The sequence below is a fragment of the Hoplias malabaricus genome, chromosome 8 (assembly GCF_029633855.1).
Source record: "Hoplias malabaricus isolate fHopMal1 chromosome 8, fHopMal1.hap1, whole genome shotgun sequence".
NCBI classification, from domain to species: Eukaryota; Metazoa; Chordata; class Actinopteri; order Characiformes; family Erythrinidae; genus Hoplias; species Hoplias malabaricus.
This window is the reverse complement of record NC_089807.1, coordinates 24,753,446-24,780,165: the sequence shown is the minus strand read 5'-3', so window position 1 is coordinate 24,780,165 and position 26,720 is coordinate 24,753,446. Positions and strand designations below refer to the sequence as shown.

At 38.4% G+C, this 26,720-nt stretch overlaps 1 protein-coding gene across 5 annotated transcripts in view; it reads left to right on the top strand.

The window, feature by feature from the left end:
* The first annotated feature begins 5,174 nt into the window (after nt 1-5,174).
* Nucleotides 5,175-26,720, top strand: part of trim9 (tripartite motif containing 9) — a 322,256-nt gene continuing 300,710 nt past the window's right edge. For 4 of the 5 annotated variants that reach the window (XM_066679691.1, XM_066679690.1, XM_066679689.1 and 1 more), the window contains exon 1: nt 5,175-6,059. In XM_066679691.1, coding sequence (XP_066535788.1) covers nt 5,175-6,059 — 885 coding nt within the window. The remainder of the gene's footprint in view (nt 6,060-26,720) is intronic. The other variant, XM_066679692.1, reaches the window with a different exon arrangement.

The following is a 26,720-nucleotide window of genomic DNA, read 5'->3' as shown; positions in this document are numbered from 1 at the left end:
CCTAAAACCAGCGTGATTGTGAGCATGTGATTGTGATTCCTCATGTCCCATAAATGTCTTAACAACCTTAATCTAGAGAAAGAGGTTAGAAGCCAAAAGCTAAACTGAGCAAGTGTGTGTTGAGCTTCGATTTTAAACTAGTAACTGTATTTGCATCCCAGACACTAGGTGAAAATTTGTTCCAGAGCTGAGGAGCTTTGTGGAAGAAAGCTTTGCCCCCCGCTGAAGTTTTATGAATTCTTGAAACAAATAAGAAGCTGCCACCCTGTGATCTAATTAATCATGGTGGTTCATAGTGCATGAAGAAGTCTCACAAGTATTCAGGGGAGAGACCATGTAGGGCTTTTCATGTTAGTAAAAGAATTTTGTAAACGATATAGGATTTAACTGGAAGCCAGTGAAGGGCTGATAAAACTGGGCTGATGATCATATTTTCTTGTTTTAGTGAGGACCCTGGCTGCAGCAGTTTGAATTAGCTGGCATTGATTTAAGTTTCTTCTGGAACACTCTGATAATTGTGCATTGCAATAAGTTAGGCTTGATGTGAATTTCTGCATCTGGCAGGGATAAGGCATTTCTTAACTTTGCAATGTTATGAAGATGTAGGAAAGCTGTTTTTGTAATGTTACCACTATGCTGATCAAATGATATGTCTACACCCAGATTTTTTGCTGATGAACTTGGAAAAACAGGGAAGTCAGCAAAATGTAGTATTAAGTCTGATATTTTATTTCAGCAGGTTTTGGACCTAGAAGGAGAACCTCTGTTTGGTCACTGTTTAGTAGAAAAAGTTGTGTGACATTCAATGCATCCAAACTTTTACACAGTTTTCCATTTTCTTTCTTTGTTAGTTTGTCATCAGGTTTGGCTGATATGTATATCTGTGTATCATCAGCATAATTCTGTGGAAGGTAATGCCATGCCTTCAAATAACTCTGCCCAGTAGCAGTATGTATAACGTGAATAATAAAGGTCCTAAAATGGAGCTTAGGCGCATTATTTACTTTAAAAAGCTGGTATTGGTCTGTAAGCTTAAACCATGATAGGGGTGTTCCTGTAATTCCATTCATTCATTCATTATCTGTAACCACTTACCGAATTCAGGGTTGCGGTGGGTCCAGAGCCTACCTGGAATCAAGGCAGGAATACACCCTGGAGGGGGCGCCAGTCCTTCACAGGGCAACACAGGCACACACACACACACACACACACACACACACACACACACACTAGCTGGATAATAGTTCAATTGTATCAAAAGTGGCACAGAGGTCAAGTAACACCTGCATGGATACACAGCCTTTGTCAGAGGTGAGAAGCGGGTAATTGTTATCTTAACTAAAGCTGTCTCAATGCTATGGTGTGGCCTAAAACCAGATTGGAATTTAGCTCGATTTTAACCCCAATTTCCAGTCCGACCCTGTCTGAGCTAGTTGGCTATAGTTTGCAGGCTCTGGTGCAGTCGCAGTTGTCATTTGGGGAAAAGCAGGTAGTGTGAGGGGCTCTGACTCCGATTTTTTCCTCCAAATCATGTTTCAGATCAGTTGCAGCATATCAAATTTTTGATTTTCTCAACCCAACTTTTACATGGTCGCATAATGTTAACTCTTCCTTAGTTGAAGTCTGAATGAGTCCTGTCAGCAGCCATTGAGAACAGAGCAGAGAAAGTAAACACAGGCTCGTGCAGGGGCACCTCCCACCCCCATCTATACATCTCTGCACACTGGGACAAACAGGCCGGAGACCAGGATTTGGGAGGGATATACACAGGAAGAAGGCGGATACCGAAAAGTGTTTAAGGAAAGGTTTAGATTTAGATTGCACCGCCCACTTCCTGTACCTCCCACTTTGAGGTGCCTCAGGCCTACAATACACCCTCCAGTGGAGGACAGATTAAACTGTAAATTTATGGGAAATTACAAGATATTACATAGCGCTGGATCCACATGTCCCCAAATAACCAGTATTACCTGTAAGAGAAAGAACATTGAGCCACAAAAATACCATTACGATCTATATTCCAGCTTTATTCTAATTTTCCATTGTCCTTAAATGCCGCAGCACTGTGGCGTACTCTACTGCTCCCACTTATATTTCTGCTTAATGTGGAATATACCCTCAAGTACGTGCTATTCTACTAATCCTCATGGAGATTATATTAGTGTGGTTGTCACTACCAGATTTGCACTGCTGCCTGATTTTGACTGTGCATGCACAGAACTATGTGCTTGTCTACATTTTGTTGATAGCTTTGATGTTTTATTAATTTCTTCTTTAAGCATGATTTTAAAGAGACACGGCCATGAAGGTCATGTGTGTCCCACATTATTATTTGTCATGTTTGGTTTAAACAAAAGAATATCTCAACACGAATAACTTCAGCTGTAAATAAACACACAGTGCTTCAGCTGTTTAAAACTGTAAAGGACAGTGAGGAAAGACTAACTCATGTTTAAGTGAGTTTAAAGTTACTCACTCATGAATATAAAGCTTTTCTCTGATATGAACAGTCTGCTAAAAGCTATGGGCACTAAGGTCTGTGTATTAGCAGTACAATTTGGGCAGGTTGTGCAAATCAGGAAGTCACAGAGGTAAATATTTAAGTGTGGATATAATATAATATATATTATTATATAACATAAAGTGTCTTTACATCCACGACCCAAATATACTTTATGTGATTTCTTTGTGGATCTACACAAATAGTAGCACAAAAAATTGCGAGTTGAACGTCCAAGTTCATCTGTGTCTTCTAGAAAACACAAGTTGCATGTTTGTTTGGGGAGTTGCTAAAAGGGGATTAATTATAACTGGTAAAACTTTAATAGTTAATTTTTTAATAGTTTTTTTATACCAGCCATACCAGATGATATACAGGTTTGATTTAATAATATCATATTTTTTTCATCTACTCTAGGATTGTCTTTATTATTTTCAATCAGGGTGGACAAATATGCTGAATGAGCTTTGATGAGTGTCCTTCCATATTCTATGAGGCTGTCTTTCCAGGCACAGTGAAATACTTCCAGTTTAGTTGACCGCCATTTCTACTCTAATTTCCTAACAGTTTTTTAAGGTGAGTGTTAGTTCATTATACCATGTAGTGAGTTTTTTTCTGTCATAGCTTTTAATGCTTTAATGGTGCTACAGTATCTAAAATTGATTCAAGTGTATTAACCAAATTGTCAGTTAATCTGTCTGGGCATGTACATATTTTGTAATCTAAACTCAGTTTGTATGAAATTAGATAGGGGTCTGCCATTTAGGTAGTATATTTAGGCTTTTTATGTTAGAGCCCCGGGTCAAAATTCTAGGGTGTGATTAAAAAATGTAGGGCCTGATACATTTTGGCTTAAACCAACAGAGTCTATGATTGACGTAAATTTTTTAAAGTGGATCATAGCTCCTGGAGCAGTCACACAGCTCCAGGATGTTGTGGCTTTAAGTCCTGCTCTGGGTGACTGTCTGTGAGGAGTTTAGTGTGTTCTCCCCGTGTTCGCGTGGGTTTCCTCTGGGTGATCCGGCTTCCACCCATGATCTAAAAACACACATTGCTGGGTGAATTGGTGACTCAAAATTGTCCATAGTTGTGATCTGTGGGTTTGCCCCCATCAGGGTGTGTTCCCACCTTGTGCCCATTGATTCCGGGTAGGCTCCGGACACATTGCAAACCTGAACTGGAAAAGTTTTTACAGACATTGAATGAGTAACTTGGTGCTGCTGCCTTATAGTTCTGACATATCTGATGGTTGATTTGAACATTTTTTTGTTTATTGATCATCTGTTGTGGTGTTTCTTTGCTAGTCATGATGGTTCTGGTAACTTTATTTATTCTTGTGTTTCTTATGTTATTCTGTGTATTAAGCTTTGCCTGGAGAAGCGGAATGAGGGGAATCGAATTAAAAATAAGTAAAATTTAAAAAACACACTTTCTCAGTAAATTTAACAGCTTTTCTTCATAATTCAAGCAGGGTTTTTTTCAGTTTTTGTAACCTTTTATACATCTTTCTCAGCTGTAATTTTAAATATCATAAAAAGTATTTCCCATATTCATACCTGGAATAATTTTATAATATGCTAATCTACTAAAGTGGACCATAGCATATTTCGTCTCGTCTGCCTCCAAACACAGTGTCTTCATGAAGCTTGCTGTTGTGCCGCCAGAAAAGACGTTAATAAAATTTACTATACATTACTTTTCTGAATTAGATTGTGTCACCTGCATATTGATGGATGCGAAATTTATGCTGTTTCTAATGTTCGCCTTTAGCAAAGTTAAACTTTGGCTAAATGACTTTAGTGATAGGCCTTTCGTTTCCAATTTTGGCTTGGCATGTCATTGACAATATAAAATATATATTCTCTAATGTAGCTAACACTGGTGCTCAGTCATGAATAGTGAGACAGTGGGTTTGTGGAGATATAATTTGACATCTATATAGAGTTTATTATTTAATTTTAATAGTTTTTGGTGGTGTAGCTAGACCTGTTGATATTGGATTGTATAAAAGACACCCTTTTTGTTTTCAGTCAAGTATATAGGAGTTAATGGGGAATTAAGGGGAAAATATAAAAAATCTATGAACTGATTGTTGAATAATTGTATTTATTCAAATGTGTGACTTTTTTTTTTATCAGATTAGGTTTCATTCCCAGACTCGATATGTAATGTAAGACTTAAGCACAGTTAAGCAGATGCCTGCACTGTTCTGGTTTCTTTTTAAGTCTGGAAGAAATGTTGATTTTCTTTTTTGTCCTAGAGTGTGGTAGATATGCGGTTTGGGCACAGTAAAGCGCATTGCCATACAGCTGCCTAATCTCGTTTTGTTGTCACGTCTTGTGTCCATAATAAATGTGCAATGTATTGTCTTCAAAAGTAGAGCAATTTTTTTCTCTCTCTATTGATGATTGGTTGTTTAGCTGTAACTGATAGCTTCGCTGGCCAATTGCTGTGTAGTGTTTAGTCATTGGTTGAAATCACAGCGAGTGCAGTCTCCGCCCGCAATATAAAGCTCACATTCACAAGCCGTGTGCAAGCATTCTAAGGACAATCAGTGGGAGTGTAGGATTCAGTGTTTGTTGTTCAAATTGTTTTATTATTATTACTATTGTTATTATTATTATTATTATTATTATTATTTATTATAACTGTTGTTGTTAGATTATTATATATGATGGATGAGATGGAAGAGGAGCTAAAGTGTCCGGTTTGCGGCTCTTTTTTCCGCGAGCCTGTCATCCTGCCCTGCTCGCACAGTATCTGTCTAACGTGCGCGCGGAACATTTTAGTACAGACGCCAGACGGGGAGTCGCATCAGAGCGGCCGCGCCTCAGGAGGATCAGCTACGTCGGACTACGATTACCTGGACCTGGATAAGATGAGCTTATATAGCGAAGCGGACAGCGGTTACGGCTCGTATGGGGGCTTTGCGAGCGCGCCCACCACACCGTGCCCAAAATCCCCTAACGGGGTGCGTGTGTTCCCGCCACAGTCTCTGCCGCAACAGCAGCACCTTCTTCCTCCTACTCATCCTTCACATCCTTACCCCCCGCCTCATTCTCGTCTTCATCCTCCCGCCATGATGATGATGATGGTTCCCCGTAACGCCTGCCTCACGTGCCCGCAGTGCCACCGCAGTTTGACACTGGACGAGCGCGGCCTTCGCGGCTTTCCTCGGAACAGCGTGTTGGAGGCGATAGTTGAGCGGTATCAGCAAAGCAAGGCGGCGACATTGCGCTGTCAGCTGTGCGAGCGCAGTCCGCGCGAGGCCTCAGTGCTGTGTGTGCAGTGCGACGTCTTCTACTGCGACGCGTGTCGGGTGCGATGCCACCCGCCGCGCGGACCACTTGCTAAGCATCGCCTCGTTCCACCCGCGCACGGCCGTGTCGGACGACGCGCGAGCCCACGCAGCACCTCCACATGCACCGAGCACGAGCTGGAGAACCTCAGCATGTATTGCGTGCCCTGCAAGACGCTCGTGTGTTACCAGTGTTTGGAAGAAGTCACGCACGCCGCGCACGAGGTCAAGGCGCTCGGGGCCATGTGGAAACTGCACAAGGTGAGCAACACCGTCAGGAACGAAATTAAAAGGCTTCAGTTCAGATAATATCTCCTCTCATGGGTACAGTGTCAGTGTTCAGTAGGCCCCATGTGCGTCTTTAATGAGAGAATACATAGAAACCAGCAAACAAAATGACGTCTTTAGGACGTCCTTTAATGTTGAAAGGACGTCAAAAAATAACGTAATACGGACGTTATTTTGTAGGGTCCCAGAAACCGTTCAGAGTACGCCTTTTCTGACGTCCTCACAACGTTTCAGCAACGTCCCCAGCACTCATAAATCCACGTTTATAGGACGTCCTCAGTCGGCATGAAAGATGTAAATACATGTAAAAATAACTTTATATGGACGTTATTTTGTAGGGTCTAAGAGACCGTTCAGAGGACGTCACTTTTCCCTAGCACTCATAAAACCACACCTTTAGGGCGTCTTCAGAATGGCTTAAAGTTCTAAATATGTATAAAATTTTAATTAAAGTTTTAATTATTAAAAAAAAGTTTTTATATGGCAAGATTAATAAACATTTAGTAAAGTAAATACATTTTTGAAAACAGAAATTACACTTTTCTAAATACATTATCATTAAAGAGACAATAATTATTTAATCAATAATGAAAATAGCATTACATATGACCACATTTTGTGTGTCTGTTTAAATGATATTGTGTTATGAAGTTATCCAAAAGATCATAAATGTCTAAAAATAATTCAAACGCCAGTGTTGTTAAAAACATTACATATTTTTTGTAAATTTTACAAATTCCAGAATATGTGATCAGTGTTAGAGTAAGTCACCTTGAATGTTAATGGTTCTTGCATGTTCTTTAAAAGGATATTTTAATAAATATACAGACTCAATTTTCAGTCATCTCTTCAGTAAGGTTAATATTGAAAACAATTTTTTTTATTATATAATTGTAATTAACATTTATTGATGTCATATTTTTAATTTTCACATTTTAATATTTTGTAGGGCTGGACAATATGGACAATAATCTCCATATATATATATATATAACTAATTATGTATGATCAATATACCACCCAGCCCTACTTTACAGAATTTGCTTTTCATATCCTCCAGCTGCCAGTTGTCCTCCTGAAGTGGTGATCTACTGGAAAAATTAAATACAAAATTAAGATAATCAAAACAAACAATTCAACACAAGACTGAAAAGGATCATATTTCAAAGATCAACTTAAAATGTAAATTTATGCAGTACTAACAAACATTAAACTAATGTCTTCTCAGTAAGCATGGTGCTTGTATAAAGTTATATATAATCACAGTAAATAAAATAAATAATAAAAAACAAATAAAAATATAGGAGAGCTTTTTTTCTATAAAGTAGTAAGTATGACTGAGTTTGAAGAACAATGTTTTGTTCTGGTTCTCGATGATTGCATTCATTTTTTGAACTTGATTGCATCCATAGCACACATTATTTAAAATCGTTATTTACTAACCAGTACAACTAGGTATTGGATGATAACCTCAACTAATATGGACCGCCACAAGGAGAGATTTGGAAAAAGTTAAACCAATACATTCACACACAGAATATCACACTTACTGGAATGATGTTATTTTGCTTTATTTTAATGTGTTATTTGTTGTTGTTTTTTTTTAGCAAATAAACACTTACTGCTCAGATGAATAGCTTTTTAAATCTCATAATCTCTGATCACCCATTTTCTGTGGCTTCCCTGATTCTAAATATCAATAATGAAAAAAATTAACCTTTAATTCCATCTCCTGACTAACTGCGTGTCCCTCACTTGTGACTCCTGTTTAAGTCAGACAGAGCCTTTACAGAGAACACAATGGGTCTGTACCAATTTGTTCTACATAGGGCACTACATAGGTCTGAAAGCAAAAAACATTTAAAAAACAAATAATTTTTAAATTATATATCTATGTATCTATCCATAATTTTATAGCAACAAGAACTAATTTACTACTAGCAAGCATCAAAACGGCATATCTCCCTCCCCCTTCCTCCCAGTACTGTTCAAGTGTCCGTAATAAAGTTAACAACTGATCACACATTTACTCACATGAAATATTTCACTGGCGTGGCTATAATTAATCACAACAATTTCACAATGATTTCAGTCAAGTATAGTAATGACAGACTCTGCTTTTGCCAAAACATGCATTCATAGTGGCAGTGTTTTAGGAGAATTCACTGCATGTTGTGGTTAGTACCACAATGTTTACATTGGTTAATTGCACTACCTCCATCACACTGAGATATTTCAACATCTATGTCTTATACTCTATTTTATTTTATATTTATACTTCTACTTGCTATTTTATAATCTATATATAGTTTTACACACAGTTCTATATTATGCATTCAGTTCTGTTTCTATTTTTATTGTCTTTATCTTATTTTTATATTTTACTTTTGAACAGCTACTGGATGCCTTGAATTTCCTTATCTAAAAGAAAGCAGTGCATGTCAATATTTGCTGTGTACAATACATACCAGTCCATTTTACATATTTTTACATTTCTGAGCCGTATTGGGTATAAATCGTAATTGTTGTCTTTATTTTATTTTTACAGTAACTGTCAGTTTACTTTTCCTGAAAACTTTTATTTTTGGAGAAATGTATTTTTAATGGGCGGCACGGTGGCGCAGCAGGTAGTGTCGCAGTCACACAGCTCAAGGGGCCTGGAGGTTGTGGGGTTAATTCCTGCTCCGGGTGACTGTCTGTGAGGAGTTGGTGTGTTCTCCCTGTGTCCGCGTGGGTTTCCTCCGGGTGCTCTGGTTTCCTCCCACAGTCCAAAAACACACGTTGGTAGGTGGATTGGCGACTCAAAATTGTCCGTAGGTGTGAGTGTTTGAGTGAATGTGTGTGTGTCTGTGTTGCCCTGTGAGGGACTGGCGCCCCCTCCGGGGTGTATTCCCGCCTTGCGCCCAATGATTCCAGGTGGGCTCTGGACACACTGCGACCCTAAACTGGATAAGCGGTTACAGATAATGAATGAATGTATTTTTAATCACACAGTGACCATATATATTGGAAACAATGGCATAAATTACTCTGGAAAAAAGAAGAAAAACTTACCTTAGCTGTACTCATTTTCAGAAGAAATGTCAGGACAGATATCTGTCCTAAAATGTAAGTAGATATGTTAATGATATATTATGTGACTGGTCAGTGAAATCAATCAATCAAATTTTATTTATATAGCGCTTTTCACAACAAAAAGGCAAGAAGACCCAGCAACAAACAGCATGTTGGTGGTTACCAGAAAGCTAACTAAAAAAGCTGTAGCTATGGTAGTATGGTTAATACAGAGCAGTGATAATATGAAAACCAGCTCGAACACTAATAGAGAAGGAGTAACCTGAAAGTGAGTGATTAACCAAAAGCTCGTTTGAAAAGGTAGGTTTTTAGTCTAGATTTAAAGACTGAGAGTTTGCCTGAGCCCCAAACAGTAACCGGAAGTCTATTCCAGAGTTGAAGAAAACATTTTAATTTTTAGAACCATCATGATAATTTCATATCAAAACTTTGTCTCACTGAAATTCTGTGAAGCTGCTTTGTAACATCAGTTGTAAACAGCACTATACAAATAAATTTGATTTTGTAGAAGATTTAAACACTTCAGACATCTGCTGCCTAAAAGCTTCTCTAGAATGGGGTACTTCACATTAAAATGACTGATGTTTATTGATGGATGTATAGAGAATTTTCATAAATTCATGTGGAATTCCCTTTTAACATTTAAACAGACAACATAGATAAGCATAATTTGGATATTACAACACATGGAAATATAATGACTTCAGTATGAAACTGATTTTTGTAACATTTTACACTCGAACATGACAGCAGTTATTCGGCTTACTCTACAAAAAGTGGTAGTCAATGTCCCCCTTCAAAGCATTTTTTATTTTTGCTCATTTGAGAACACCACCAAGTACCTCAGGCAGTGTGACATCTCTTCAGACTGTTTAAAAATGAACATGAAAACTTGAGATGAGGGAAAAATTTTGGTCAGCTACACATTCTGAACGAGGCATGATGCCTGTAGCTAGTTTTCTTTGTATTCGCGATTTTCCATTGCTTCTTAAACTTCTTCATTGTTTTCGTTCAACAATTTAATTTGTTACGGACAATACATATTAAAATCAGACTTTAATTTAGTTATACGCGGTAAGAATTAACCGCTTAACTAACAGTTTAACAGCAACTCTAGTTACAAACGAGGTCTGTGGTAATTCAAACATGCAATAAAAACTTACAGACAAGTTAAACTTCAGCCACGTACAAATAGTCGTTAACGTCCCTCAAATATACAGTTTCACGTTAAAAGACGCGGAGCCTAGAGCTATGTTTCATTCCCTTTAAGTGGAGAGACAGTAATGAGATGACAGAATGTATGCTGTGCCATTTAAGGTGGAACGGTAAGATTAGAAAAAGAAGCTAACAAATAAATTATTTCAGACTCATTGTTCTTGGTGGATAACATCACAACAACTTGTAGCATCACATGTACAACTTAGCTAGATCATTACAGAAACAGTTGTTTTTGTGTGTTTTATGTTGAGTAGTTCGCTGTGTATTTCCAAGCTAAACTGAGATTTTATATAGCTAGTTAACACACTTAAGATAAATAGAAAGAATAAACGAAATAATAGCTCAATTGAATGTTTAACATATTTTTACCGCAATAAAGCAAATGGGCCAAATGGAAAAAATGTTAAATTTTCTATAGGATTTTGTATTTGAGTGTATTTAAACAAGGATTTATAGAACTAAATTAATGTTCCATTGTAGTTCAAATTAAAAAGGTGCGAAAACTTGGCACTGTTTCATTCAGATTAAATAAGTAGTCTGGGTCAGACAATAATGTTACAAACAAGAAAGAAAGGGTTCAATTAACTACTGAAGTTAACAACTTGGCACTTTGCAATTAAGTTTTAAGTTATGCTACACAGTTTTGGTTAAGCATAGACAAATATGATAAAATGATAGAATTTTTAGTAACCACAACTCCATAGCTATATTAACACATTATGACATTACGGAGGATGTGTACATTTGAAAGTAATATTCAAGAAAATCCAGTTGGTTCTTGCTATGGTAGCTAGCTAGCTGTTTCTTTCAGTAAACTCTTAACTCTTTTTAGCAGGCAACATATCAAACAATAAAAAAGGGTATTTTAAATATATTTTAAATTTAATTTTAAAACCGCAATACTAGATTATGTATAAGAGAAAGAGAAAACACTTATCGTTACGACTGCGTCCAACTGAAAATCCACTCAACCGTCATCAATTAGTGGATGTACTTTTCAAATTGAGTTGCCAGATTGGTGGATTTCCAGTTTTCATCTTCTGTAGGTGCAGTTTGACATAAACACTGAGTTGGGATATACTGCAATTGGCAACCTAGTAATTATTTTTAATCAAAATACTGTGTATTGTGAGCTTCAAAAACAATGATTACTATGACACAACAAAAATGAATGTTGCATTATTATAATAATAATAATTATTATTATTGCTATTATTATTATTATTATTATTATTATCTGTATGTAGGTGTCACGCCCTTGTCCTGTCAGGTCTGTTTTCACCGCCATGTGCTCTCTCTGCACATGGCTCTGTCTGTTATTGTCCTTGTCTCCGCCCTAGTCCCGCCTTTGTTCCGCCTCCTCTTCTGTGTCTCATTTGTTACCCTGCCCTCTCATTATCTGTCTCAGGTGCGTCTTGTCTGGTTTTAGTATTTAACCCTGATATCACTTCCTCTTGTTGGTCATTCGTTCTCGTACTCGTCTCATTCCAGTTCCAAGTCTTGTTGTTTTGCTTCCTTTGTCACATTGCTGAGTCCAGTCTGTCTGTCCTTCAATTCGGTTTGTTCTCTGTCTGTTTTCTTCCTTGTGTCTCTCCTTGTCTGTCATTACCATTCAGTCTGTTTAGCTCTGTGTCCAGGTTTGTCTGTTTAGTTCTATGTCTATGTTGAGTCTGTTTCTCTGTCTGTTTAGCTCCCTCTAGGTTTCTCTGTCCTGTTCCCTCTCTATCTGTCAAAGTCTCTCTGTCTTATATCATGTCAAGTTATCTAAGTCTGTCTAGGGTTTATTATTGTCTTGTGTTTCAAAAAAGTCATTGTGTTTTAGCAAGTGCGTCCGCCTCTGTCAGTCCGCCCTGTGATCCTGACAGTAGGGGTTACTTTTTCCAGTTGAATGAGGGGTCCTGGTTTAATATATACATAGAACCATAAAACACAATAAGAAAATAAAAAAGAAATAATGTACAAACAGTCCCCTGAAAAATCAGTCTTATAAAGTTGTGTTGTAACCAGTACAGGACCATATATGTACGTTGCTCAATTTACCCCAAATGTCATTCTACAACATCATGTTATAACCAGCAGAGGACCATGTATGTACGTTGCTCAATGTACCCTGAATGTCATTCTAAAATGTCATGTTATAATCAGCAGAGGAACATGTATGTACAGTACGTTGCTCAATGTCCCTTGAATGTCATTTCTGCAACATTGTACAATGACCAGTAGATGACCAATTATTAATGTCGATGAATGTCCTCAGAATGTCGTGACTTTCAAAAACATACAGTGGATGTCCCCTTAACGTCTTGCATGTAATGTCATGCATAGGACCAAAATACAACGTCGGCTAACGTTAAGGAGACGTCCAAAAATAAATAAATGTAATGTATTTTATTACCTGTACAGAGAATGTATTTTACGATCTTTACTTTAAACATGTACGTACACAGCAAAGTCACCAATGTTAACAATGTTAGTGTAATAATTTAACACTCTCAGTGTTAAATTAACACTAATAGTGTTGATTTAACACTGGATTATTTGCTGAGTGAGAGAGAGAAAGAAACAGAGTGAGTTTGTATAAGCTTGGAGAGGGGTCCATCACATCCATTTTTCTCTGAGGGTAAATGGGAAATAAGGATACATTTATCTCATTTAAAGCCCTACGCTGCAGAGAGAGTTGTACAACACCCAGAAACACAGAAACTCACCTCCTCAGAGGGGTAAATGTTGCACTGTGTATTATAATGAGGGGAAACTGACTGTTAAAATTGTTTAGCCATATTAGCATTTTCTTCATAGGATCTAATTGAAAACATAGAATGTCAGTTATTCATAGGCAGATAATCCTACAAGCTTCAGTAATCGTCTTATGTAACTAGTGTTTTTTTTAGTGCATAAGAGTCTACAGACACACATTCCTTTGTCTCAGTCTTTTCCGCCTGTTTACAGGGTAAATAATCTGATCTCACTGTCCCTGCACACTGAGAGTGGCTTGAGAAACCACATCAAACAAGGCAGTGGATATATCTTGGATGTGCCTGATGTGTTATATTTGTATGTATATATAATATGCGGACTTCTTAATAAAATTGTAGGTTTCTTAGGGTGCATTTTAGAAGAGAAATGCAAAGGAAACGCGAAATCGTTATGCAGCTTGAACCATTCTTCCATCATAATTTGAACACTGGGTGTCCCTATAATTATCTTACTTTTATTTGTGACACACACACACACACACACAAACAGGGTAGGACACGTTCTTTCCCCCTCCTCCTCCCTCTCGTCTCCTCTCCGTTCTTCTCTCTTTCACACATGTATACAGGCACACAGCTCTGGCTCTGAGAGAAGCTCAGTTCAATGCATTCCTATGGGAGTTAATACATTGAACTCTACGGCGGCCAAGACAAACAAATGTTCATAACTCGAAAACCGTATTGTGAAACAATTTGAAACAACCTGACATTAGAAATTTTTCTACTATTTAAAGTTTAAATGAAGTCTCTAGGTGAAAGTATAATAATTTTATAAGAAAACGTTCAGCGGAATAGTGGAATAGCCCAAATAGGGTCTGAGATACTTATTTCAATGCATTCTTTTGGGAGTTTTTACACAGTCCAAAAACAAACGCTTGTAGTTCGGAAAGTCTTTCCAAAATTGCTTAACCAAAGTCTATGTTACAACAAGAATACACTTTTGATCAATTTGGTGCAAATATTATTTACAACCCCAATTCCTATGAAGTAGGGATGTTGTGTAAAACATAAAAACAGAATAGGATGATTAGCAAATGGTTTTCAACCTATATTCAAATGAATACACTACAAAGACAAGATATTCAATGTTCAAACGTATAAACTTTATTGTTTTTTTTTTTAAATATTCTTTTTATAGAGACAACACTATTTGGATATTACAACACATAAATATAATGACTAATATGAAACTGATATTTGAGCAGTTCTGTAACATTTTGCACTTGAATATGACAGCAGTCATTCTGCTTACTACAAAAAGTGGTAATCAATGTCACTTCAAAGCATTTTTTAGTTTTGCTCATTTGAGAACACCACCGAGGACCTCATACTCTTTAGAAATTAACATGAAAACTTGGGATGAGGTGCCAAGTTTGGAAAACCCAACCCTAGCCCCACCTTCTCCACAAGAACAACAAACTTGCTGCATGCCTTTCTCGCCAATGTTACATGCATTAAAAAAACATGCCAGTAAATGTTTCTATATTGTCATTGTACATGATACAACAAAATTCCAAGTATTACCACAAATATATAGCAATATAATAATGATAACAGTGGCAAAATTGCTATATGTAGCTCACCAATCTGTTAAAAGACTTATCTCTTTCCGTAATATTAAATCTGTTGATCCCTGTTCCTTCGCTCAGTCCATCAATATGAGCTTTCCTGTTCTCACTGCTCCATCCTCTCCTGAGGTACATGCCACAATGCTTAACTCTGCTCTTTCCACGTCCCTCAATGCATCTGCTCCTGCGCAAACCAAATTGGTCTCTTTCACCACTTCTGCTCCCTGGTTCACCACTGAGCAGCGAACTATGAAGCAAGCCAGACGTCAGCTTGAAAGGCTGTACAAAAAAAACAAATTAACGGTGCATGCAGATGCTTATCTGCAACACATGCGCAAATACAGAGATTCCTTACACACCGCCAAGTCTAGGTATCTCTCAGGTCTTATTAATAGGCCTAATGCTAACCCCCATAATCTCTTTACAACAATCTCTAAACATTTCAAAGCCCCTGGCAGCAACATGACACCCTCCTCTGAACTCTGTAACTCCTTCTTACACTTCTTTGAAGATAAAATTTCCAATATTAATAACTCTCATACGATTATCTCATCTAAATCCACCTTTCCATCCTCACTGTCTCCACAGCCCTCAGTCTGTTCTATATCCACACCCTGTTTTTCTGATTTCAGCCCGGTTACTCCTTCTCTTATCAGTGATATCATTCTAAAAGTACCACCTGCTCTCTTGATCCCCTCCCTACCTCACTAACGAAAGCCTGCATGACTGCTTTGGTCCCTCATCTAACCTCTATTATTAACCAGTCACTGTTTTCTGGCTATGTCCCCTCAGTTTACAAATTAGCTGCAGTTACACCTATCCTTAAAAAACCCGGTCTTGACCCAGCAAATCTAAATAATTCCCGTCCGATTGCAAATCTTCCATTTTTTTCTAAAATCCTTGAGCGTGTCTTAGCCACCCAGCTGACAACATATCTAGAATCCAAAAACCTCCTCGACTCATTTCAGTCTGGTTTTTGCCCTCACCATAGTACTGAAACTGCCTTGTTCAAAGTTATCAATGATCAATGATGGTGGCTGCAGATACAGGAGCTCTAAGTATTCTGGTCCTCCTTGACTTAAGTTCTGCCTTTGACACAGTAAATCATGCCATCCTCCTTTCAAGACTGCGTGAGCTGGGTGTCACTGGTTCTGCCCTTGACTGGTTTATATCTTACCTAACAGATCGAAAACAATTTGTCACACTTTCTGGACATAGTTCAACCATTTCATCCATCTCACAAGGGCTCCCACAAGGCTCTGTCCTTGGCCCATTACTGTTTATTGTCTATGTACTTCCCCTATTTCAATCTTGATTTTCACTGTTACGCTGATGACACACAGATTTACCTCTGGACCAATTCTTTCAACAACCCATCACTCTCCAAATTTGAACTATGTCTCTCAAAAATCAGGCACTGGATGACACAAAATTCACTGATGCTTAATAGTAATAAAACTGACCTAATCCTCATTGGCTCTGTGGTGGAAAAATCATGACAGAAAATAAGACAGCTCTTTGAGTCAGCATCAAGTTCTCACTTCAGCATCGAGTTCTCACAGCATTTATTAATTAACATGAGAGAGGGACATGCGTGCAACGCTGTTTTTCACCTCTCTGCTGACCATTTTTGACCATCTGTTCGCTCTTTTACATTTCAGTCATCTTTTACTGTATCCTGTTCCCAAAACTCAGAGTTTCCCACCATTTGTTTCCCCCATCTCCTGTATTTCTAACACCTTTCCAGACGTGGCCTGTGGCTTCCCCCTCTATCTCCTTGGTCTGGAGACAAAGGTGTCAATATGTTATTTGAAACACACACACACACAAGTCTGCGGTCTCACACAGAGAATTAGGAATAAAACAATTTCAGTTTACACAAACATGCGTGGCCATTGCTGATTAAATATCTCTATTTATTATGAATCATTTATATAAACAAATTTCCATCACAATTCCCTCCTTTGATTCTTAATCAATCATTTTTACAGATTATCTTCATCAAACAAATGTTCCAGCCCCAGGTCTTTATCTACTTCATCAGGTTTAGAGTCATTTGTGATCTGCAGAAGCTGGTAGCTCACTTGAACATGATGAGACAAAGTTTCGTTCACGTTCTTGTCCTTTTGGGGTACTCTTAAGGTTGTTGTTTCTTCAGGTGAGGTTGGAGCGTTCTTGCAGTGAGTATGATGTACCCGCGTCCCTCGTCCTGCCACTTTCACGGCCGTGTGGGTCACTAGGAGCACCTGGTGTGGTCCAGTCCACTTGGGTTGGTTCCACCTTCATCTGCTGAGGTCTCGTATCAGCACCCAGTCACCTGGCTTGTGGTCGTGGAAGGGCTGGTCGGCTGGTTGCAGCAGCACTGCTTTCACCTGCTTAGATATGGGCAGAAACATCTCGAGACGCAATATGTTGTGAGAGAGTGGGTCAAGCAACTGGTTATCAAGTGGAGGTGGACCTAACCCCGTGTTGGGAGACCTGCCAAACATTATCTCAAAGGCACTAAGATCTTTTCTGTGGTCTGGTTCTGCTTTGCCAGAGGACCAGAGGGATGCACTTAACCCAATTAAGGCCTGTTTGTGTCATTTTGCAAGACCATTTTTAATGGTTCTATTAACCCTTTCTACTGAGCCAGCACTGGTGGGGTGGTGGCATGTCTATTTCTAGGTACTTAGTTAGACTAATTAGGCCTGTATGTACAAATGAAGTGCCATTATCACTCGAGATGCGTTGTGGCAGGTCCCATCTGGGGATTATTTCTCTGAGGAATGTTTTGGCTACTGCCTCGCCATCCTGGGTACCTGTAGAAAAAGCTTCAACCCATTTACTGAACATGCATACACAGACCAAGAGAAACCGCTTCCCTTCTGCTGGTGTTAGTTCCACAAAATCAATCTGCCAATGGAATGGCTCTGTTGCTGGGGGGGTGACTTACAGGTTGTTGTGACAGGGGTTGTTTGTGCCTATGTGTGTTTTGTGCACACGTGAGGCATGCTGAACAAAACTTTTGGGTGAGTGTAGAGAGTCTGGGTGCATACCAATGCCTGGGTATCATATATTATCATTCCCTCCTTTTGCTCATGTGATAACTCCCATGAGCAATAGCAATTAACCCTTTTATGTATGTTTCTGGGAGACATGGTCTGTTCGTTGCAGTGTGTACCCATACTTAATGCACCCTGATTTGGACCACTGAGCTCGCTCTGCTCCAGTGGCAGTGGATTGAATAGCCTGCAGAGTGGGTTTCTCTTGATCTGTTACAGGAAGTTGTGTGGCAGCGACCGGAGCTGTGAAAGCTGTGTATGAGTTTATAATTATACCATGCCATGTCAGGTTTCATGGGGTTTCACATGCATGCATATCTAATTAATGAGATATGAATTTATTAATCAAAATGTGATATATTGATATTCTTAGTTATCACATGTTCTAAAACATGTTAAATCAGATCTTATATTAAGCCAATTGGTTGGCTCGGATCAATAATGACTCAATTCATATCAATAACCGATAACCATTAATCAAACTGGGGATAAAATGAATCTCATTGTTAATAATAATTTTAAATCTCAAATATTTAGAATAAAATTCAATCAAACCATCACCAATCTCAACAAATTCGATGATAATTAATGAATCAATTTCAACAAGTTGAAATTTGAAACAAAGTGTAGTGTAACATATATATATATATATTTATAATTTGTTTTTATAGCGTTGACCTTATTCAAACTCCTCCAATCTCTGATATTTGACTTAATGAAATTAATTAAAGTTTATAATTGGCTTAAGCAATTAAAACATTAATAATTAGTTTGAGAATGAATAATAATCATGCTAAATGAGTACTTCAGGATTTTCAGGAAAATAATGAACAAATTGCAAACACTGTGACTTCAAATAATGAGAGTTTTATTAATAAAAAGAAGATATTTAATTAACATAGCGTAGACTTGTAATCTCCAGACATCAAAGCAGGGGAAGCCGATTCGACTGTGGCGATACGCTAGGCACTCTAACTTGTGACTAATGTGTTACTAACTAAGGTGTAATTAATACAAAATTTATCAAGAACTTAATTCGATTTTCAGCTCTGGAAATGCATAAGTTTAGCTTACTTTTTCGTCGGTTTTCACCACTCGCTTGGATGCAGAGGCTCTCTGAGGTCCTGGGAGTGAAGGCGTCTCACTTAGTCTCGCGGTTTTTACCGCAGAAGCATCCAGGCTGAGTCAGCGTGGAAATCCTTCTTAGTTGGTTAAGTTGTCTCGGGCGTACCCTGAGTGTGATGACGCAGGCGGCAGGATCCTCTCTTCGGCTTTCTGTTCGGAGTGGGAGAGTCCAAAATATGGACGTCTTAGTTCGCTATTTACTGCAGCTCCAGAACTGAAAATCGCTTCAATAAACTTACTTATTCTAAGACTTTCTGGTATCTCGGCAGTGTTTCCTTACTCTGGCCACGAATAAGTTCGCCTGCTTCGATCAGTCGTGAGATTAAACTTAGATTGGGCTATAAGACATAGACACGATTAAGAGAAAAGAGATATTCAAAACACTCGACGCATTATTAAAACTTCATACGATCAGCTAATTCAAGACGTCTCTTGTGAGCTTTTCTGAAGTCTGAGATTTTTCTTTGTTTTGTTGTCGGCGTGGAGAAGAAAGCGTTTGTTTGAAAACTCTTTGTTGTTTCAAAGTTTCTCGGATTTTCTCGCTGTTATTGTTGTCTTTTCTTCTCCGTGAACTGTTTCTTCTGTTCTGTCGAGCTCTCGTGATTCTTCTTCTCTGCTAACTGCTTACTGTGAGCAGTCGAGCTGCTGTTTTTTTAAAGTCAGCGCGATCACGCCCTAATGGGAGGCGTCTTTTCCTGATTGGGCACAAGTTCAGGCTCACGTGACTGACTTTATGAGACAGAAAAGAGGGAAGGCTGGATCAAAGATTTTTTAAACAATAAGTAATAAGATAGACATTTCCCGTATCGAAATTTCCTATTCATATTAGTAACATACAAAAATGAGTATACTGGGTTATTAATATCAAACAGTTACATAAGGTTTCATTTTTAGTACGTTGTTTTATGTCCAATTCATGATGATATGCTGAAAAAAAAATTAATCCGTTTTCTCTTATTCAGAGGTAGAACTTCTTTTCATGATAGAAACAATCAACAATATACAACATTTCATTAGGAGGTAGGCATTCATCTGAGGGTACAGAAAGTGACATTAATACATTTGTTTATACACAAATAATCAGAGTTTGACTATTTTCCATTGTTTATGCGACCCCGAGCGAGGCGTAGTTTCGCCAGTGTCCATTTGGGGTCGCTGTTGGTCCATGTGTAGGTTGTCGTTTAGATGAGTCAATGGGGTTCAACTCGAGGTCACCCCTTCTGAACATCTGCTGATTCCCGTGGGAGATAACGAGAGACATTGAGGTGCCACTTTGTCATAAACGGGATTATAACCCTTCCTTTTGTTTGAGGTTCCTGTCTCTTAAAAGCATTATAAAATAGGTTATCTCCTGAAGAGAGGGGGTCGTTGGGACCATGTTACTTGAAAGTGTCCCTCTCAAGTCCTTTGATGTTTAGCTTATGTGTAGGCGGGCTGTAGGGTCTTGCAACCCCGCGGGCACAAACACTCCTGTGGAATGTGACTTGGTCGCAGACGAAAGGTCTTCTTCAGAATGGAAAAGTTTTAATTCAAAACTTTTCATTTCTTCATTTCGATCTGGTATTTGGTCTATACTCCACTACAAAAGTATCATAAAATGAAACAAATGTAAGGTTCAAGTGAATCAAATTGTCACCTCAATGAATCAACTCAGTGATTCAATCTGAATCAAACCAATGACTCAACCTTATCAAATGAATCCCGCTTTTTTGTCGTGCAGTGCCATCTACGCGGCAAAATAGGGGATTTATTTTTTATTTTTTATTTTTTTATTATTTTTTTCATTTATATAGACATGTTTGCATACAGTCTATATAAATAAATCTATACTTCGTGCTAAATGCATATATATATATATATATATATATATATTTATACCAGAGGTCTGGGGGATTCCATTCAGTCTTAGGTAATCCCTTGAAATCACATATTTCAGATCAGCACATAGATCTACACATAGAATAGAAGCATTTTTATATATTTTTTCTAATAAATACTTCGCATGGTCTATCAATAAAATCCCCTTTATTTATTATTTTTTTATCATTTGTTTCTATAACGTTATCTGATCTGCAGATTTATAGTAGTTATCTAGTCAGGCAGTTAACTTAATTTTTGAGAAGAAAAGAGTACTTCCCTTTTGGTGTTTTTCACCTCTCTGCTGACCATTTTTGATCAGCGTCTTTTTATACATGGAAAACCCTTTGAAGTACACCATCTGTTCGCTCTTTTACATTTTAGTCATCTTTTACTGTATCCTGTTCCCAAAACTCAGAGTTTCCCACAATTTGTTTCCCCCATCTCCTTTATTTCTAACACCTTTCCAGACATGGCCTGTGCCTCCCCCTCTATCTCCTTGGTCTGGAGACAAAGGGAGGTGTCAATATGTTATTTGAAACACACACACACAAGTCTGCGGTCTCACACAGAGAATTAGGAATAAAACAATTTCAGTTTACACAAACATGCGTGGCCATTGCTGATTAAATATCTCTATTGATTATGAATCTTTTATATAAACAAATTTCCATCACAGCTCCAAATGTACCCTCAATAAAATTGATGATGTCACCCTGTCCCACTCCATTGTGGTCCGAAATCTTGGTGTCACCCTTGACTCTTCACTCACGTTTCATTCCCATGTTAGTTCCATCATAAAAACCTCATTCTTCCACCTTCGCAACATTGCTAAAATCCGTCCTTCTCTTTCCCAGTCTGCCTCTGAACGCCTCATCCATGCATTCATCTCCAGCCGTCTTGACTATTGTAACTCTCTTCTTTCTGGCATTAGCTCCTCACTACTACATAAACTCCAAATGGTCCAGAACTCTGCTGCCCGTCTCCTCACCCACACCTGGTCCCATGACAACATCACCCCAGTTCTCCACAACCTCCACTGGCTTCCTGTTAAATATCGTATTCAGTTCAAAATCCTCCTTCTCACCTACAAAGCTCTCAATAACCAAGCTCCCTCTTACTTATCGGACCTTCTTCAACCATACACACCTAATTTCATTCTCAGATCTTCCTCAGGTGGTTTACTCACCATTCCCCCTTCTAAGCTGCGTAGTCTTGGAGATCGAACCTTCTCTAGACATGCCCCCCGCCTCTGGAACTCCCTTCCTCCAGAAATTCAACAGTCAACATCTCTATCATTATTTAAATCCAAACTTAAAACACACCTGTTTGCGGCTGCATTTAATCCCTCTGTTTCTTGATTAGCCCTTGTTTGTTTTTACCCTTGTTCCTGTTTTGTATCATTGTATGTTATGTAGTGTTATGGATGTGATTGTCTTTATGTGTTCATCTGATTGTAACAGCGTCTTTGGGTTACTGAAAAGCACTTTAAAAATTCCATTTATTATTATTATTATTATTATTATTATTATTATTATTATATTAATAAAGATGTAGTTAATAAAAAATATAGTTTAATATAAATAATAGTGGGCGGCACAGTGGCGCAGCAGGTAGTGGCGCAGTCACACAGCTCCAGGGACCTGGAGGTTGTGGGTTCGATTCCCGCTCCGGGTGACTGTCTGTGAGGAGTTGGTGTGTTCTCCCCGTGTCCGCTGGTTTCCTCCGGGTGCTCCGGTTTCCTCCCACATTCCAAAAACACACGTTGCAGGTGGATTGGCGACTCAAAAGTGTGAATGTGTGTGTGTCTGTGTTGCCCTGTGAAGGACTGGCGCCCCCTCCAGGGTGTATTCCTGCCTTGCGCCCAGTGATTCCCGGTGGGCTCTGGACCCACCGCGACCCTGAATTGGATAAGCGGTTACAGATAATGAATGAATGAATGAATGAATAATAGTAATATTATTGCAGCAATATAGTATAAATATAGCATCTGTTGTTATATGAAATGATAGTAACCATTGTAATAATTGTACAGTATTGTATAATATAATGCATACTGTATTAATATCGTATATAATAGCAGCAACTATGAGAAATGAGAATAATAGCAGCTGAATAATAGCAAGAACTTAATAACAAGTTCTTAAAGGTTTGGGTGTGCAGAGGGAGTGATGGATGATACAGCTGTGGGAAAGAAACTGTTCCTCAGTCTGCTAGTCCGAGTTTTTATTGTCCTGTATCTCCAGCCTGAAGGTAGAGGAACAAAACTTTTTTTTGTCCTGAGTGGGTGGAATCTTTAGTAATGTTGCTTGCTTTTGTATAAAGACGGCCAGCATACACAGAGTCCAGATCTGGTAATGGACTTACTATAAACCTCTGCGCTGTTCTTACCACCTGGGTCAGGTCCTTCCTGTCTTGTACTGTACAGCTTGAATACCATACAGTCATGCAGAGACAATAGATGCTTTCAATATAAAAGTTCTCACATAGTTGTGGGGGGAGTCCAGTCCTAAAAAGAAACATATTTGATGGGCCTTCTTTATGAGGTGCGTGGTGTTAAGAATCCAGGTGAGATCAGCTGTGATGTGGAGTCTGAGGTACCTGATGTGTGAAATGAATTCCATTTACAATCAAACAATCAAAATGGGTGGAATTAATTTACATATGTTTAAAATCACCTTTTTATATGAACTTATGTAGGAACCAAGGTAGCCACATATTCTGCATGTTATTTGTTTAAGAATGATGTAAAACATGTTTTTGTCTGAATGATATTACTTTGTGTTGCCATGTAATCTTTTGTATTGCAAAAGTATGATTCAGAATCCTGGGATATTCATTCAAAAGGAATCTTCCTTAAGTCTTTGTCTTCTCAAGTGTCATAAATTGGGTACAGGAAACATCCAATCAGGAGCAAGAGATGCTCCAATCCTCAATCCCTGAGGATCAATCAGGCATTCAATATGGGTTTCCTAAAATCTGGTTAAAACGCGAAAAAACTCACGGAGAAGAGAACTCAGAGAGAAGAGAGAAGTGAACTCAGAAAGAAAAAGGAGGAAAAGAACACAGAACTTTTAGTAGAAAAACTATAGTTTAAAAGAACTATTGTTTTAACTAACTATGGCTGATGCTGCAGTGCTACAAGGCCTGCATCTGCAGTGCTCCAGGAAGCCCACGCTGGAAAGCACCGGCATACTCCCATGTATCTCCAGTCCATCTCCAGGAATACGTAAGGTCACATGGTTTCATTTATTTCATCCCTCAGGAGGATGGTGCTGAATGCTTTGCTGGGATAAACTATAGCCTTTTTAGAATCTAAGGTAATTATCATAGAGAAATTCCCTCATATAATAATCTCCCTGTTTCCATGTAGCGGAAATAGTTATGCACACGTTGCAGTGGCATAAGCACTACATAGCAGCGTCAATGATAATTAATTATTATTTTATTAATAATTAATTATTTTAGGGCTGCAACAACTAATCGATTAACAACTGCAACTAATTTAATAATCGATAAGTTGGGTCTAAGTTATTATACACATGGGTACAGTTGCTACACATGACGAACTCTGAAAGAAGGGTTTGAAAAATGGCGGTCACAGCAGAGGATAATGTTAGCACAAGCAGAGAGAAAAATGTATGACCCAAGTAATCAAAAGTATGGGAACACTTTACATTAACGCCTTCAAGGAACAGCATTAGGTGCAAAATGTGCACAGCTGATCTCGCATGGCACAGCAGCACAATATCACTGCATGAGCACCTGAAAAGGAAGCCTGTTGGAACTATGTATGAAAGAGCTTAATTATAGTAAGCTAATTCAAATTTTTCTCTCACTCAATGTTACTAGAGCCTGCTAGAGTAGTTAAACAACATTTGTTTTTCTTTGTACATTGATATTACACTCGCGTTTAGTGAACAAGCTTTAGCATCCCCCCGAGTTTTCTTTTCCACCTTAAATGTGTCAGCTCGACCAGCAGTTCCAAAACAAACCGTAGTTTTAGTCAAGCTAATGTTAGCGACGTTAGTTTTTCTCTTACTCAATGTCACTAGAGCCTGCTAGAGTACTTAAACAAGATGTCTCATTTTTAGTAAATTCATATCAGTCTTGTATTTAGTGAGTTTTCTGTTCCACCTTAAATGTGGTGGCACTTACATTAAGAGTTAAAAAAAATCCAAACATTTTTAAAGTATGCAGAAGTAACAGCTGTTCATGTAAAAAGGGCGATAAGCCGATAAGGTTCATTTGCATATGCCAGCTACATTGAATTGAAATGTCAACGTTTTTTTGATGATTATTAAGCTTCAGACTCCTGCGAACGTTTTGACACCAAGCTCAAGAAAATTGGAAAAAAATCCACAGACTTGTAAGACTAGTATGCAAAAGTAGGTTTTGCAAATTATGCAAAATAGCAAAAAATCTAAGTGGGCAGAGCTTAGTGGTTGTATCGACCTTTTTGATTCGGCAGGACCCAAGGAATCAGGGGGAAAAAAATTTGTCTCTACGCCACACGTGGTAGGAGCCCCGTAAGAAAAGGCGTTGTCCTTCGCTGTAGCGCCCCCATGAGGCCAATCATTCTGATTTTTTGTGCCTGAGTAGTGGGAGGGTTTACTACCTACTGACCAAGCCTCAAGTCTGTAGGCCTTACGGTTTGGGCTGTGCGATCGTTTGTAGTGCAGAAAAAGAACCGGAATAATAATAAATATAGCCGCAAGCGGCAATTAACGGGGTTCTCACTTAACAGGCCTGTTTGGAAGCAATAGGCCTACATTGCTGACATGCTACCTTTAAAAGCATTTCTATAAGTAGAATCTGAAATTTGAACCCATTTGAGTAAAGTATTAAGGAGTTAGAGATGTTCAAGTAAAACCTGTGATAAGCTGAAGAGGTTCATTTGCATATGGCGGCCATCTTGAATCAAAATGTCAACATTCGTTCTATAGTTACCTAGGGTCAGACTCATGTGAAAGTTTTGGCACCAAGCTCAAGGGAATTGGTCAAAAATTCAAAGACTTATTGACAAAAGTATATTTTGCAAATTATGCAAATTAGCTCAAAATCTAAGTGGGCTGAGCTAAATAATCCAATAGCAAATTAGTTTGTCTAAAGCCAAGGAATAAGGGAAAAAAAGATTTCATCTATAGGCCTTATGGTGTAGGAGATATAGACCGCAATGCTTTTCCCTTTGCTATAGCGCCACCATCTGGCCAAAGAGTGTCATTTTCCTTGGCTGAGTCATTTCACACCTGCTGGATGTTGCTGCCAAGGGAGGTGTTTCTGGGCCTTATGGTCTTTGCTCCACATTGCATTTTGCACAATGTCTCAGAGCCACTGTAGTTCAACAGCACAATGTATAGTTTTAGACTGCCATCTGCTGGTGAGAAATAACTACTTTCACATATATTTAGCTCTGCCATGAATGCACATATAGAAACATTTGAGCGTGTAATCCTATGTGGATATTTACCTAACATGGAGATATGTGGTATTAGCTGAATCCTAAGGATCCGAACTTTAATACTGATCAAAAAATTGTTGCCTTGCGCCCAATGATTCCAGGTAGGCTCTGGACCCACCGCGACCCTGAACTGGATAAGCGGTTACAGATAATGAATGAATGAATGAATGAAAAAATTGGTTGCACTTTTATTACTATGTAGCTTACAGGCCCCTCACAATAAGAGAAATCTAGCATGTATTCCACAAGTCAAATATAAGCTATATTTGTACACTAATATACACCTATATCTCAAAAACGCTTTCCCAAAAAATTTTAAAACTTCACATGCTTGATCAGACTGAGGAGCAGATGTCATAATTAAGTTGGTGTGCCACTGCATTCCTAGATGGCGCTATAACATTAAAAAGCCAATTAAATCAGTTTTTGTCCAATTGTAGCGCCCCCTTTTGGTAAATTTTGATCATATTGTACATACTTCTTCAGGGTAGGACCTTACATACGTCTGTCATGGTTGGTCTTGATTAGATTTA